This window comes from Sceloporus undulatus, chromosome 6 (genome assembly GCF_019175285.1).
Source record: "Sceloporus undulatus isolate JIND9_A2432 ecotype Alabama chromosome 6, SceUnd_v1.1, whole genome shotgun sequence".
Classification (NCBI taxonomy): Eukaryota; Metazoa; Chordata; class Lepidosauria; order Squamata; family Phrynosomatidae; genus Sceloporus; species Sceloporus undulatus.
The window spans coordinates 39,988,560-40,005,404 of record NC_056527.1 but is presented as its reverse complement, the minus strand read 5'-3'; the positions used below and the strand labels follow the sequence as shown (position 1 = coordinate 40,005,404).

Sequence of the window (16,845 nt, the reverse complement as noted above, 5' to 3'; positions counted from 1 at the left end):
CAACAAACCCATTAACTTGCAGGCAGGAGTTTTGATTTATCCATTCTTTTTACTTGTTGTCACTGGCTGCTAAGTCATAAACAATAAAGTGCACCCACCTCATTCTGCAAACTAGCTGTGAAATTTGAAGATTTACTAAACACAGAATAATTGTCCATTTAAATCTCCAGTAATTTTACTGTACCATTCCAGTGTCATAAATCACAAGTGACGTTGGTTAACAAGGGTTTAAGAGTTGGAACATGCAGTGTAATAAATTTCCAGACAGTTAAAAATCACTATAATTTTATTCTAATGCATTATAGATTGCCTGTAATATCATCCTGGCCGGGGTGACCCATTTCTAATTTTGAACAGCTGTTCAGCACAGGAGTTAGTTAATGATTAAATATAAATTGCCTGATTTATTAGTCTGAATGGCTGAGCTTCCAGGTCAATGCTATATAGACAAAATCATCAGTCTTGATGCATTTCAGAGGTTAACTGTCTCCTGTTCAAGTCAAAAAGAATTTATCCTCTGAGGAAAAGAGGTGACACTCGCTATTAATTGCTATATACTTTTTTCCTTTCTTTGGGCTACTGTTTTGTAATAGTTTTTGAATCAGCCAGTGGGGAATTAAAGTAAAGTCACACCTGAGATGTAAACAAGGCAATTGCAGGATCCAATAAATGGAATTTGTTTTTGCTTTCATCTTACTGAAAGCATTCATACCCAAGTAACTACAGACTGCTATTGAACAAATATAATATTCTTCTTTCCCCCCCACCCCTGCTCCCCAGAGCTAGCTTGGATTAAATGACTGGCAAATAGTATGGTACCTCAATCCTTTCTTGTTTCACAACTGCCATCAACTCAACATCAACTTATGGTGACCTTATGAATGAGATATCCCCTATTCAACTTTTCCTCAACAGCTCTGCTTAGTAAGTTATTGCATGGGGCTTGCAGTACGGGAACGGAGCGGAACAGAAGGAAACAGGAAGGGAATGGAATGGAATGGGGGAAAACGCATGTTATCACACAAGAGAACGCTGCCAAGAGTCCCCAATCTGTTCCCCAACTGTCCCACAGCAGCCAATTTTGAAGAACTGTTCAGAATTGTTCTTAAAAATTGGCTGCTGTGGGATGAATGGGGACTCCCGGCGACATCGGTGTCCTCCTCCTGTGCGATAACATGTATTTCCCCCTGTTCCGTTCCCTTCCCGTTTCGCTCTGTTCCTGTTCTCCAAGCCCCGTGGGATAAACTTATGGGTCTTGGAGATTCATGGCTTCCTTGATTGAGTCCATCCATCTGTAATGTGGTCTTCCTCTTTTCCTATCTTGCCAAGCATTATTGTCTTTTTAGTGAATCATGTACTTGTCATGATAAGGCAAAAGTACGATAGTGTACATTTCATCTTGCCTTCTAGGGAGAGTTTAGGCTTGACTTGCTCTTAGACCCATTTATTTGTCTTTTTAGTAGTCCATAGTATCTGTGGAACTTGTCTCTGGCACCACATTTCAAATTACTTCATTTTCCCCCTATCATCTTTCTCACTGCTTAGCTTTCACAATCGCACAATGAAATTGGAAATACGATGGCACTGACAATCCTAACTTTAGTATTCAATAATATATCTTTACACTTTAGGATCATGCCTAGTTCCTTCATAGCTCCAATTCCAAGTCCTAGTCTTCTTCAATTTCTTGCATGTCTCCATTCTGATTAATGACTGATATGATGTATGGAAAATTTTGAACTATTTCAATATCTTCATTGCTTATTTTAAAGTTAGATAAATAATCTCTGCTCATTATTTTTGTTTTCTTCATGTTCAACTGTAAACTTGCCTTTGCACTTTCTTCCTTGACATTTTAGTAATCTACATATTCATTACAGCTACACATCCATATTAGATTTCTATATTGACCATCAGGTGATGTCCATGTATGCAGTTGCTTGAAGGATGTATTTGCAATGAACAAATGGTTGGCCTTGAAAAATTCAATTCTGCTCTCCTCCTTCATTTATTGATCCTAGGCCAAAATTTGATACCTTTGATATCTTTATTCAGTCAACAAAAACACACAAAATACATGATGCATTACATGATGGATTATGCTTATATTTATGGGTTTTCTCCTACAGCATCACTAGGGGTGCGTGAGAGATGTGGTCTGCACCATGTGACACCCCAGAAAAAGGTGTACACCTGGTGGGGCAGTACACCCTGTGGGAGTAGCACAGCTGCTGGGTGAGTAATAAAAGGTGCCACTCCTTTTCTCACTTGCCCAGCAGTCGCAGAGAACCCTGAATACTATGTCTGGAGGCCTCAGCACCACCACCCCAGCAATGGCTACTGCTCAGGGACAGTGCCTTCTGTTTAGGGTCTGGTTTGGCTGTTCAACCAAGCAGCCACACCAGACCCTAAAGGGGTTGTCCAGAGACCTCAGCACCACCCCCACCCCCATTTCAACAATGATAATAATAAAAGTAAAATATTTGGGAAAAAAATCAACAACTCACAAAACTAAAAAAAAGTGAGTTTTGCAGTTTTGGACTTTCCTTTCACCTCTGAGCATATCAACAGCTGAAAGTTCTTCTAATTTGAGTAAAGCTGGATCATTTTAGCAACAACATTACTTGTAACTGTCCTCTACTGTACCTCATTAACTCATTGAGTGCCCTGCAACCTGGCAATGTCATTTTCTGGCACTATCTCTAGTTTCATTTAGGATTGTCCCATGGTAAAAAACATTCAAAGGGGGTTTATCATGCTCCTTCTGGGAAGTACTAACAAGTCTTAGCTATGGTTGTCATTACCATCTCTGAGAGATCCTCCACCAATGATATTCCCCATTACTGCTGCTGCCCAGCACACTTTGTCTGGATCCTCAGCAAAAGCCTATCTGACATGGGAGACCCAAATAGCAGCACTGATGCTGTCAGCATAGCTTCTTGCCATACAGAAGCACACAATCCCACTGTGGAAAAGTACTTAATTATTATTATTTTTTTATTAGTCTTACCGGATTCTAAGGCACTAAAAGCCAGCCATATCTATTTAAATTTTGTCATTTGATTTCCAAGTTATATGTAGACCCTCCATGGGGAAAATGTACCAGTAATTACTTTTCTAGGCAACTTTTCTAACATTATGAAGGCTAAATGAAATATGACATTTTAAATGCCTATTTAAAATACATTAAACATTCAGCTGGATATAAAGATTACACATTCCTCTTTCACCAGTATTGTATTATGGTATGTAGCATTATTATTCATTCAGGGAGAATCAATATTTAAGAAATGACCCTTACTGGCCACGGTCAAGGCAGGCAGATATATCATACACAAAGTCAAACTACTTTTGAAATGGATTGTATGTTATTCTCTGTAAGCTTGTGTACACATAGATACAAACAGACACACATGCCACACAAACAGTTGATTAGACACCACTGATTTCTGTGGGTTAGTGTTTAATACAAATAGTGTGTTCAGATTGATTAGTAAATAACCTCAGTCTGAATAACTTCATTTAATGGCTTGCTTAAACAATTACATGGAAACTAACCACTAAATAATTATCTGTTTTGTCATGAAGATGCTTTCCTACAGATTAAAATAATTAGAACACTGAATTGTGTAGAGAGGTGTTTTTTTAAAATGAGATATACATTATCTCCTTATTAAAAGATTAATGGTTTTTATGAACACAAGGCAGAAACAATGCAACTACTGTAGTCTACTTATCCAAAGGTTAAGTGCATTGTGGGTGGATACAAAATGACTCAGTCCTGACCTGAGGATTATTTAGTCTCACTGCTCATTAACCAAAGGCTGACCATGCTGTCAGAAAGAATTCACTTCTATGTGCTATGTATCTAGTGACTTAGTTACAGAGACTTTTCTCTGGGGACATCTAACCCATCAGCAAATGTATCGCATATGATTCTAAAATAGCAGCATAATGTCTAGGGTTGGATTACCAATTAGGCTAAATAAGCAATAGAAGGAGGCCTTTACAACACTGCCCCCATCCTGCAAGGTAATTATTCTGGTTTTTCTCAGTGTAGGGAATGTGTACACACTGTGCTCTTTGAAGGAAAAAAGAATCAATTATTTGGCTTTTGTTATTTATGTGCTAGAAATTATAATTTGTTTGCTAGTAGGAGGAGAAAGAATTTCCTCTGGGGAACATGAAAATCTACTGCTTAAGCATCCCTGGTGGTAGACTGAAATTTTATACATGATGAATTAAAAGAAATGTCAAATCATTTTTCTCAACATATCTAATTCTAGCAGACTAACTGAAAGAAAGAAGTTGGCAACATGAGCTTTTGTAGACTTCAGCCTACTTCCTCCGATGCATATAGGCAAACTGCTTTTATTAAAATACAGACAAACTGCTTTTACTCTTGAAAATAGTGTTAATAAAACGTCTACTTGCCTCAAGTCCTTTAACTAGTCTGTTCGCCAACTCTATGGTCTTACTGGTTTGGCCAACATCTTCTTGACATCTAACCTTTTCTGCTGTTGCTTTTTCAAATGATGCTGTGAGTCTGCTCAGATTGAGATCCAGTTCCTGTAGACCAAAAAAAAAAGTGTTGATTCTCCTTGCTTCATTCTCCTATTAGTTCCACAGGAGCAGCTTGACAGGTGTAATGGCCTAAATGTATACCAATACTATAGGCTTCAAGTGCCATGAAAATCTCAGCCCTATCTACCTTGGAAAGTTATGTTTAAGAAGAATGAATATAATGACATAATTAAGCTATATGTAACTGAACAGTGTTAGGGTAATGATTTGAAAGCTTACATCTGCTTACTTAAAACTGATCCCTGGCAGCTTCCAATTAAATCAGAATGATCTACAACTCAGTTCACAAGTAATAGCTTCAAAAGACTTTGAGTGGATGACCAAACTGATCAAATGATATTCTTCCTCCTGATTTTCAATTCCTGTAAGCAGTATAGGAATCAGATTTTGTGAAGTTACAAATACCCCAGATTTAAACATCTTTAAGTCATTAACTGAATCTATTAGATTTAAAACTGAGATTCAAGTAGGTCAGAAACTAACACTTCAAAAGGACCATTCTTAGTTTGATAAATTCATATAATACACTTACGTGTAGACTAGCCCTTGGCTAATAAAATCATGAAACCAATAAAGCATAAAAGCATAATAGTTTCAAACAAAACTAAATAACTTTGAGATATTTTGGTCAATGACCATAAATAAATTATAACAAAACTAAACTGACAAAGCACATACATTGCAAGAACACAGGGGAACATTAACATATCAAAGTGCAGAACTGAACAAGTGGCACAGTTCAATTTTTACCAGTCATCTAAAGGCCAATAATGAAACTTCCCTGGAAAGGATCTTCTATCGTTGGGGTATAGCTACACAAAAGGATTTAAACCCAAGAGATTATATTCTATCCATTTTCAAAACAAAACAATACAAGGTAAACTATTTTCCATGGAAGGATTAAAAACAATAATTTACAAACAGTTTCAACAACAACATTCACTGTGTTGTTCCATACAGCTGACAAGGATTTAATTTGTCATTTTGAAATATATTTTAACAGGTGTTAAAAATGAAGGGTACTTAGCACATTGCCATCCAAACTGATGATGTATTATTGATTACCAAGTAATAGCTACAACATTTATTAATCATTATAGAAAATTATCAAGTAGGGATAAAAATCCTTCTATATGAAAAATTGTTGCAACACTTTCTCCATAAGAAAGGCCTGGTTTATAGGACAGGGTTCCACTGGAAATCCATGAGACAGGAATGACTCTCTGGGCCATAGAATAACAGAGAGAGGGGAAAGGCATACTATACCAATAAATGATAAATGGGCATAATGTTGAGGGATGTTCTGGGAATTGCCATCTGAGCTAATGGATCAAAATATGGATATAGCATGGTATTTAGAGGGAAAGTAACAGCCAAGCTACAGTATGTCACACAATGTCTAGTTCCACTCTAAGTAATCAAAGCACAGAGATTGCACTTAATTTGAGAGTATCTGGGATCTTTAATTATAATCAGGAAAACAGACTAATCAAATGGCATGCATTTATTTGGCCACTATTTGAGGTCATGTTTTGCATGGCTAAACTTTGCTTTGAATTAATACAGTAGAGAACTATATACATGCTGTGCATGTTTGCAAACAGTGAGCAATAATTATAATTGTTCTTTAAATAAATAATGGATAGATGCATACATATGTAATAATGTTGCTGATTAACCTGGCATAAATCTGTCATTTCCAGTTAAACATTTGGTGTACCAAATATAAAAAAGCACAAGATGTACACTTGATGTACAGGAAGAGATGTAATAATGCCTAATGCAACCATATCTTTTTGTTGACAATGGATGCACAGCCTGGCATACCTAGAAAGCAATAAAAACCCTTATCTCTCCAGACAGATTCCAAGCATTACCGCAAAAAACAACAACCAACAAACAAATGTGTAAACCTGTTAAATTTGCTTGGAGGTGGAACAGGATTAAAATTGGACTAGGATTATACTCACTGCAAGTTTTTTCCTAATGGCAACTAGCTTTTCCGTGGCTGCTGCAAGTTCAGCATTTGCTTGGGCCAGCGCTTGCCGTTTTGGTTCGACATCACAGTATACCTGGGAATTCAAATATTCCACATTTAAAAAATAAAAACAAAAACAAGCCAAAGGAAAAAGTTTACCAAACACGTAAGACACCAGCATGTTGCTTTCTGAAGAGTATCTTCTCTCTGTTGTTTTTACAGAAGTTTATTAGGCAATATTTCAACTGGAATTGATTGCATCCTCCCTTCTTTTCAAGATGCACTTAAGTCATAGGAGGGAACATCACAGATTAGATAAATGGAGGTATTAAATATACATTTAATTAAAGCAGCATCCTGGAACATGATATATAATCTAGCACTTGTATTTCAAATAATCATTTACTATCAACTTGTTTTGTACTTATTATTTGTATATATATCACTATCCTGGTCTGTAATTTACTGGTCCTGAGTGAAAGGAAAGGAAGGGGCAAGTGTGTGGTTCCCCCCCCCCTTCCTTTCCTTTTTGGAGTTTATTTTTCTATTTTTTCTAATTAATACTGCCCTTTCTGCCCTTGCCAAATGTAAAAAACAAAACAAAAACAGCCACTTGCAGTAGTGAGCGCAAAGGGGCTCTTGTGCCAATTTAAAATAAGAGAGGTGTGTCTAACTTTTTGGGATCCCATAGTGGTTCTAATATCCATATCCCAGCCCCTGAAGTTTGTCTATCCAGATACTTATTTTACTGTTCTGTTGGAATACTGTGTCCAGTTCTGGGCACCACAGTTCAAAAAGGATATTGGCAAGCTGGAATGTGTCAAGAAAGGAAATCCAAGACGATCAAAGGTCTGGAAACAAAGCCTTACGAGGACCAATTTCGGAGCTAAATATGTTTAGCTTGGAGAAGAGTATAATGAGAGGTGACATAATAGCTATTGTTAAGTATCTCATGTGATGTCATGTAGAAGGTGGGCTGAACTTGCTTCCTGCTTCTTCAGAGACTAGAGCATGAACCAATGGATTCAGCTTACAAGAAAAGAAATTCCACTTAAACATTAAGAAGAAACTTTTTTCCTTGAAAAAACAGTTTGACGATGGAATAGATTGCCTTGTAGGGTGGTGAACTCTCTCTCTCTTTGGAGGCCTTTATACAGAAGTTGCATAGGCATCTTTCCAGAGTGTATTAGTTAGGCATTGCTGTGTGGCAGTGGGTTGGCCTAAATCAAGCTTTTGGTCCCTTCCAATTCTGAGATTTTATGATTCTGCTGGAAAAATTGCTTCTATAATGAAGGAACATCAAATGTTCACATTATATCAAGAAAACTCCATCTAATACAGTGTGCCCTTAGAATACATGGGGATCTGTTCCATATCTCCCTTCAAATAAGGGGAAAAATGTGGGACTTCAAGTCCTGTTTGTTTTGATGGCCATGGGCACACGCGCCATTTTAACATCTAGGGCTTGCCATCTGCATAAGCTTACAGCTGCAGATGGCATGCCTGCATATGAGGTGGGCACACTGTACTCCAGTTAATAAAATATATTCACAATACCTCATAGAATTTTACTATGTTGATAACCCAGGCACAAAGACCAGCTGCTGCAAATGACTTCGTTCGAACCAAGTTTGGGTTGAAATCTGGATCTTTCAAGTAATGTTCTTTGACTACTTTCAGACAGTTTTCAGGGATATGCTCTTTATCATAATTAATTAAAGCTTGCAAGAATTCATCCACCTGGAAGAAAGCAACAAATGTATGCAGTTCATTATTACTGAAGACTACTTCAACCCCACAAGTTGATTTCACAACTCAAAACTCAAAGAAGCTGAATTCCTGAAATTCTTGAAATTCCTGAAATGTAAATAATCTTGTCAGTTCAGGGACATTTCTCATCATGATTATCTGCCATTTGAGAAATAGGATCTTCAAACCTGTTTGGACCCCCCCCCCCATCCTTACGGTCTATTTTAAAGAATTCTTCAAACCCCTATTTGGCTTTGTTGAATGTACTTTGATACAGAGTTCTGTTCCAAACTATGGCTTGATGAACTAGACTGCATTTTTTTCTTCTGATTTAGAGAACATACCAAAATTAGATACTAATAGCTCATAAAAGTTTCCTATGTTTTGGATTTTTCAAGTAATTAATTGCCTAAGACACTATGGAAAATTACTTTTAACCACAGAATAGACTGTAAGAAATGTGTTTCAGTTGTGGAACCTTGTATATATCTTATGAATGCATAGGTTCTAATTACTATTACTGTTATTCCATTACAATTACTTTATATTCTGCTCTTTCCCCAAAATTAGGGCTCAAAGCAGCTCACAATTTAAAAGAGCAATACAGTTAAAAACATACAAAAAGTAAGCATTAAAATAGAATTAAACTATTACAGCATTAAAATAAATCACAATAAAAGAATAAAATTCAATTAAAAAAGATATAAGCTCTTAAAAACAATTCAGTTAAAACAAGTAAGCACCTCTTGTATGTTTTTGCTTGAAAGAAGAAATGAACCTGTCTACCTCTGCAGAGATGGGCCAGAAAGGTGATGGTAATATTTTGTCTCCATTGCTTTGTGAATGAGCATGCCTCCCTGCTCATGGTACTAATTTTTACAATACAATGAATAATAAAAATAAACCCACTACCTTCAGTTGTCTGAGGACTTTGCCTAAGCATCCTGCAGGGACTCTAGTTGCTTAGCCAATATATCTACAGACAAATTATCTTTTAAAAAAAGAGAAGGAGATGCTATGGAAGCAGTTGGGCATTTTTGTCCAATGCAACAGAAGTAGAGTGTCATATGTTTGCAGAACTAGCATGTCATATGGTGTCACTGTTCATGTGAATGCACATGCAGAAGTGTATTTAGCTGTGCAATTGACTACCCAGTGCTGCCATTCAGTACAAGCAAAATTAATGTATAACTTCATATATGGAGATTTCCACTGTTGTAGTTGGATGGGAAACTGCCAACAAACATCAAGTGTTGGAGGCTATATTTCAGAGAAAGTAACAGGCAAAACTAACTGTGAGTATTCCTTGCTTAAGAAAACCCCATGGAATTAATTGGGTTACCACAAGTCAGCAGGCAATATGAAGGCATATACCACCACCAATTCTGATACAGGATTTCAGGCAATCTTGTTTAAATATAGAAAGCACACATTAGCTCTCAGTACATTAACATTGTACCTTTCCCATGAAGAGTTTAGCAGCCTTCCAAGTTCGGTCTTTTGGCACTTTCCCTTTACTTGCTAGTAGGACCATTACTGCAGCTGCAACATTGGTCACTGCAACTGGTGGGCTAGGAAATGCTTTGAGTTCAGAAAGATTCACCTGAAGAACAGCCACAAACAAAAACAAGTCCATCTGCCTTGGTCCAGGCCTCGGAGGTAGAGAGGAACTGCTGGACCTCTTACCCTTTCCCACCACCACTCCCTTCTCCTTCTGTGTCATGTCTTTTTAGATTGTAAGCCCGAGGGCAGGGAACCGTCTAACTAAAAAGATTGCATGTACAGCGCTGTGTAAATTTACAGCACTTCATAAATAAAGGTTAATAATAATAATTACAGACACATTCAGCAATGGGAGCATGAGAGATATCAAGACACTGTAGCATGTTCTAGCTAACCCTTCCTTTGTTAAAAACAGAGTTAAAGATGACTAGGGCCTCATTCCCACTACCTTTTAAACCAGATCGTGGTTCGGTTCGAACTGGTTTAAACAACCATGATTCTCACTTAATCTGAATTGCTGAAGCGATTCCAAAAGAGGGGCCATGCTCTGGATCCATTTAACCCATATTTTTTTTGACACTGATTTTTTCTGCTTCTTTTTCGATAAATCAATTCCGTGCAAGTGTGAACCACAAGCAAATCAGAATCGATTCAAGTTTACATAACACAAAATTAAAACTGCTGCTTAAATCCTAATACAAAAAGTATTAATTTTTTCAGATGAGTGGCCAAATACAACTGTTAGTCCCAGCTAGCGCAGAACATTGAACCAACAGGAACTTGCTAAATTAACATTTATTTAAATTCCCTTGACTGGGTGGTTCTACTCTAATTGGGAAGGGCAAATGCATAGAACACCTCTGTCTGCCTCTTTTTTCCCCTTTTTACTAAATATGCTTTCCCATTACTAAAGTTTTAGTGTGATTAAACTATCATAAGTTAATCATATTACAACAACAGTTAAGCAAATATAACCCACCCAATATCCCAGGAGTGCCAATTTTTAAAAGTGAGAAGCCATATTGCAACAAAACAAAACAAAACAGTCCCTCCCACCATGCTGTCCAAGTCAATGGACCACACAGCAGAAACAATCATACAGCAATTTAGTTCTTACCTTATTAAGTGTATTTAGAGCTGCAGTAGCTGCCACCAGAGCAGGTTCAGCTTTTACCAAGTCATCTTCACACTCTTTCTGTTTCTGAGATACTTCAACTTGGATGGCAACAACCTATTAGAATAAAGATAGTGTTCAAAGGTATCTATGAGGCTGACTTCTGTGCAGACTGGGCTTGAGTTAGGCTGCATGTTTACAAATGAGGGAAGACAGTTAATGGGAGCATCTGAAACTGGAACATTTCTAAAAACCTAGCTGGTCCATTTCATGACAGACCTCTGGGAGTTAAGAATAATATAGAGTAAAAATATTATGCATTATATGTGAATTATCAATTATGTTCAGGTCAGACCACTTCTGGTGTATTGTCCGATGTTCTGGACACTGGGATGGAATGAGTCCAGAAGAAGGACATTTCCATGGTGAAAGGACTGGAGACTAAACTGAATGAGGAACAGCTGCAAGAGCATGGAACGATTAGTCTACTGGAGGAAAATAAGTACAGCTATTTCCAAAAGTCTGAATGGTCGGCACACAGGGGAAGGAATATTGCATAATATTATCATTCCTGATCACTGTGTGTAGAAGCTGGCATCAGCCCACAATGACATTATACTCACCTGCCTTACAAGCACTATGCAATGTCAGTTAAAATGGTACATGAAGTTGGGCCATGGACTTTCCCCTGACCAACAAAATGTCAACACTGAAATCTCTTCTCCCATAGTTACAAGAAATATAAATTGGTATCCTAGAGCCAGCATTTTCTCCTCATTTTTGTCTCTCACAGGCATAATCAGCTTTGTTCCCTACTATATACCCATAGTATCTGTGAGGGTGACATGCAGATATATGCCTTAAGAATGTAATCATACTAGAACACAGTATGAATGTATTCATACTGGAATCTTCTCAAGTTCCATTGAATCAAAATGAGATACCTTAACTGTCAAATTGCTTGGTCACCTGGGTTAGAAGTAGCATTGGGCAGGGCCTAGCCTTGCCCTCACACACCCATACACTTCAGCTAATCCCCCCCCCCCCCAAAAAAAAATCTTAGTGCATTGGGCAGGAATATATAAATCTCACTACTTCATACATTTAAATCTCATCATACAGTTACCATCTGATGAACACTGAGAGCACTGAGAGCACTGAGAGCACTGATCACCTGGGGATCTCAGCAGTCCACATTTCCCCATGCTTCTCATCCTACAGGTGATAAAACAGTTGAAGAGTACACTGACTAAGGAATAATCCCATCAGAGACCTCAAGTAGGTAGCATCAGAGAAGTACACTATTGTGCACACTCTTTGGCTATGTCCTGTACCAATTAGCTGGGAAGCAGGGAGAAGAGGCAAGAGAGGTACCCACTGAAGGAGCCCACTACCTCATTATGCTACTCAGAAGTTTCCAGTCCCAGAATCATAAGAGTTGTAAAGAGCCCTATAGGCTACTGAGTCCAATCCTCTGTTCAATTCAGGTTCTCTAGCTAGAGCATCCCAAGTAGGTAGCTGTCTAGCCTCTTTATAAAAATATCCAGAGAAGCAGAACCCACCATCACTCTAGACAATTGGGTTCATTGCTGAGACACTCTTACTATCAAGAAGTTCCTTCTAATCAACTGAAATCTACCCTCCTGTAACTTAAAAACACTGGACCTGGTTCTAACCTTTGGAGCAACACAGAATATGCCTGCACCCTCCTGTCTGCAGCAGCACTAGTGCTGTTTAAAGACTGCAATGATATGACTCCTCTGTCTTCTTTTCATGAAGCTGAACATGACCAGCTCCTTCAACCTTTCCTCACATGTTTTGTTCTCCATACCTCATATCACTCTTATTGCCCTTCTCTAAACCTACTTCAATTTGTCTAAATGAAGCCAAACAGACAGCCTGGAAAAGACAGCTTCCGGGTGGCTTGGGACATGGCGTTTTGATGGCGCATGCTCCCAAGATGACCGGAAGATGCCCAGCCAACCTGATGGGGGGCTTCAAGCCACTCCTGGGGCATAGTGTTTTAATGATGCGCACCCTCGCAGTGCACTGGGTTGTGCTGGGGTGCCTAAGCCAGCCCTTTACTGGCCCCAAAAGGGGTGGATCTTTTCCAATTCTATTTGGGGCAGCGGTAGAACAGATTGAGACTACACACATCTGTTTGCTGCAGCTCTGGGGTGGCCCCAATCCACTCTTTTGAGGCGGTCTGTTTTGTTCCTTTGTTACATCTTTCTGAAAATGAAAACGTTGGGCAATGATGAAGAAGTGAATCAGCTGGGGAAAAGGTTGTCTGGACAATTAGATGTAGGAAAGGATACTAGAAAAGAGTTGCATGCAAACTACAGTTTGCCTATATGTGGACTATACTTTCAAGAGGGCATGAAAAACACTACTGAAAAAGAAATCTAGCTATATAGTACATGGATAAATTTAAAAAGGTAAAATTTATTGAATCATTAAAATATCAAAGTAGAAGTGAAATTTTGAGTCCTTTAGAATTCTTTTATCATTTATAAGATATATCTGATGATAAGTGCTGAAAAACTAACTTAAGTGCAGAAAAGACTACTCTGAAGAGGTGGCTTGGAGCTGCTCCTGAGAAAGCCAGATTGGGGCCATGGCATCTGCAGATGCCATGGCCCCAATACGCCTTTTTGTTGGTGCAAAAAGAAGCAGCAAATTGCTGTCCATTTTTGTGCCAGCAAAAAGCCAGCTTTAAGGCACTCATGTGACATGTAAACACTGTGCCACCAAAGTGCCCGGAAGCTGGTCGGATGGTAGAACAAAGGGGCGATCTGTTTTGCCCCTTTCTCTTATTTTTAAAGCTAATAAAGTATTTGTAATAGGTTGTATACAAATACTTACGATTCCATATTGTTGAAATATGAACATCTGGTTCTTAACACCCTTTTAATTAAAAAATGTAGACAAATCTTTCTAAATTTAAGCTTTTAAAGTTTTTTGTAGACTTAAACCTTTTAAGGCAACTTTAAATTGATGCTAATCTTGAAGATTTCTTCAATTATTTAAAAAATGTTTAAGTAAAGAAAGCCGGGAAAGTATGTGAAAAATTTTTAAGTCCATGAAAAATAGTGGCATGCTTGAAAAATGTCCAAAAGTGGTCATTATCTCATGGTAATTACATACTGAATCTAATTGCTTAATGAAATGTTTCGTAATGTGTTAATAGCATTCCATCCTCCTCCTAAAGCCATTAGAACAATATAGTATGGCTGCTGTCAGGTGACAGATTGGGAGATATTACTGTGGTGGAATAATACCACAATGTTATTGTAAATTGAAGGGCGAAAAGGGCTGCCCCTTACAAAGCCGGATTGGGGCTGTGGCAACCACATGCCGCGGCCCCAATCCACATTTTTACTTGCTTAAAAAGCAGTGGCAAGTAGCCACTCCTTTTTGCACCAGCAAAAAGCTTCCTTTTGGACCCTGCTGCATCTGGAAGCTGGCTTTAAGGCACTCCTGCGGCATGTGGTGTCTAAATGCTACATCGCCAATGTGCCAGGAAGTTGGCCCATGTGTGGGCACCCAGGCAGTGTGAAGCTGGCTTCCAGGTGTCTTAGAGGAGTGTGTTGTTTAAATGCCATGCTCCCAAGCTGCCCGGAAAGTGATACAAATTGGCAGTCTATTTCACCCTTTAGTTCATTAAATGTAAACATTTTCACTGTAAAATTGTTTCACCGTGGACATGTTTTAAAAATAAAATGAAAAAATTAGATTCTGTACATGTACCATGTACCAGTGAATTTTTAATTTTCAGAGTGAAGTTGGTTGGATTCCAGCTGTTGCAAGAACCAGCCAACCTAGCCAAGGGTCAAAGATTACGGAATCAGGAATCTAATGTCTTGAGGGTTGCCCAGCCTTCTCTTAGCACTTACCAGATGCATGAACTCTGTCTGAAGAACATTAACAGTGAGAAACAAACATAGTCAAAAAGTAAAACAAGTACTTGTTAAAATATTAAATGGGGTTAGACAATGAAATAACACAATACAACACTGTTGTTCCACTGTTCCAAAGAACAGCAACTGTGGCTGGTCTAGTGTCAGTTTTCTTGTTTGTCATGGTCCAAGAGCTACATATATTCCGCAAAATGACAAAAATAAAAAAATACCAGAAGTGGTTGGAAATACACTAGCTCATTATTTTCTGCCGAGTGCAAACTATGTAAAAGGTGAAGTGTCACTCCTGGGGGCTTTCTGGAGATAAAATCCCCCCTTTTATTTGGCTAGAAAAAGGATGGTCCAGGAAGTATGGAGAGGTGGTGAGGGGTCACAACTTGTCCAGAACTACAATGGAAGTAAACCTCCAGTTTGATTTAGATCTTCTAAATGAATGGCTCATAATTTATAGCTTCTGTCTGTATGATTTGTCCTTAGGAAGGTGACAAGAGGTCTTTGCACAATTGGTAAGAAAATACTGCTTTCTTTGCCCAGGAATTATGTAAGAAAAAAATGGTGACCTGGGTCTGACTATTTGAAGGCTATCTTCCTTTATAAGCCCATTAGAACTAGAAGATCTTTTTGAGAGGCCTTTCTCTCTGTCCCACCAGTTTCTCAGACTCAGTAGTGGGAACAAGGGAAAGGATATTTTTGGTAGCTGCTCCCAGATTTTGAAACTTCATTCCTAGGGATGCTAGGATGGCCTTGTCCTTGCTCCCGTTTCATCAGCAAGTGAAAATATTTCTATGTCATCAAGGTTTCAGAATTTGACCAGACTAGGCTTTTAATGCTGTGCATTGCTGTTTTGAAGGTTTGTATGTAGTCTTTTAATGAACTTTAATCTTTTTAACTTTATAAAAAAATTAAGTAACTTTTATATTTATACTTTTACTGAAAGTTTTGTATAGTTTTAATCTGTATTGTTTTAAACATGTTGCCAGCTGCCTTGAGTGTCATTATTGAGAGAAAGACGGGATATAAATGAATCAAATAAGTAAAAAAATCAATAAGAAAGAATAATAGAGAGAAAGGGCTCACCTTTCACTGGGTCAAATTAAATTTTAACCTAGGATAAGAGAACCTTTGGCAATGTGGGGCCTTTTCACTCTATAGAGTGAAAGGGTTTTGTAGTGTGGGGTTTGTGGTCTGATGAGATTTCAGAGCCATCTTGTTGAAGATTCTGAACTCTAAAATAAATTACCATGGCAGTGAAAGTGAAATTATAGGAGTGGTCCAGGAATTTTAGCAGGGATTGGAAAGGGCCCTGGAGCCCTGATGGTGCAGTTGTGAAATGCTGGTACTACAGCCACAACATTCTGAGTTCAAACCTGAAGGGTCCAGTTTGACTCAACTTTCTATCCTTTAGTAGGTCAGTAAAATGAGTACCCAGCTTGATAGGGGCAATTGGCTTGCACATTGTAAACCTCTTAGAGAGTGCTGAGTTCACTGTGAAGTGGTAGAGAAATGTAAAGTGATAAGTGGGGTTGCATGTGTTCCTGAAGCCTGATTTTATAGTCTTTAATGCTTTCAGGCTCTTGGAATGCCTTTTTTAAAAAAGCAAAGTGGCTATGGGGTGATCAGTATCTCCTAAAAATCTTCACCAAAACTAGTTGTGGCACCCACCCTGAAATGAACATGAAAGACTATTTGTTCAGAAATGGACTTCCAGTTACTTCAAGTTTGTTCCTTCTCCATCACCATTTTTTGACATTATTGGTACTCCATTAAGCTAGCAGGTCCTACAGGGAAAAAACTGCCTCCAGATCTTAGGAATTGCCAAACCAGCATGGCTTTATTGAATTTCTGACTCACTTTCCCTCTGAAACCAGATGCTGTATTAAGTAGGGTTCACAGGCATCCTGTTATATACAGGATGTCCTATATTTGTACATTTAAATTCCAGTCCTGGGAAAGGGGCAGAGGCTTTGGGATGTCCCCAAATAATGTATTTTTTGACC

General features: G+C 38.3%; 1 protein-coding gene across 3 annotated transcripts in view; it reads right to left on the bottom strand.

The window, feature by feature from the left end:
• LOC121934528 (dynein axonemal heavy chain 11-like) overlaps window positions 1-16,845 on the bottom strand; it is a 79,985-nt gene that overhangs the window by 39,719 nt on the left and 23,421 nt on the right. For all 3 annotated transcript variants that reach the window (XM_042475103.1, XM_042475101.1, XM_042475104.1), the window contains 5 exons: window positions 10,932-11,045; window positions 9,771-9,914; window positions 8,120-8,302; window positions 6,555-6,656; window positions 4,435-4,569 (listed from right to left, as the gene is read on the bottom strand). In XM_042475103.1, the coding sequence (XP_042331037.1) occupies window positions 4,435-4,569; window positions 6,555-6,656; window positions 8,120-8,302; window positions 9,771-9,914; window positions 10,932-11,045 (678 nt within the window). The remainder of the gene's footprint in view (window positions 1-4,434; window positions 4,570-6,554; window positions 6,657-8,119; window positions 8,303-9,770; window positions 9,915-10,931; window positions 11,046-16,845) is intronic.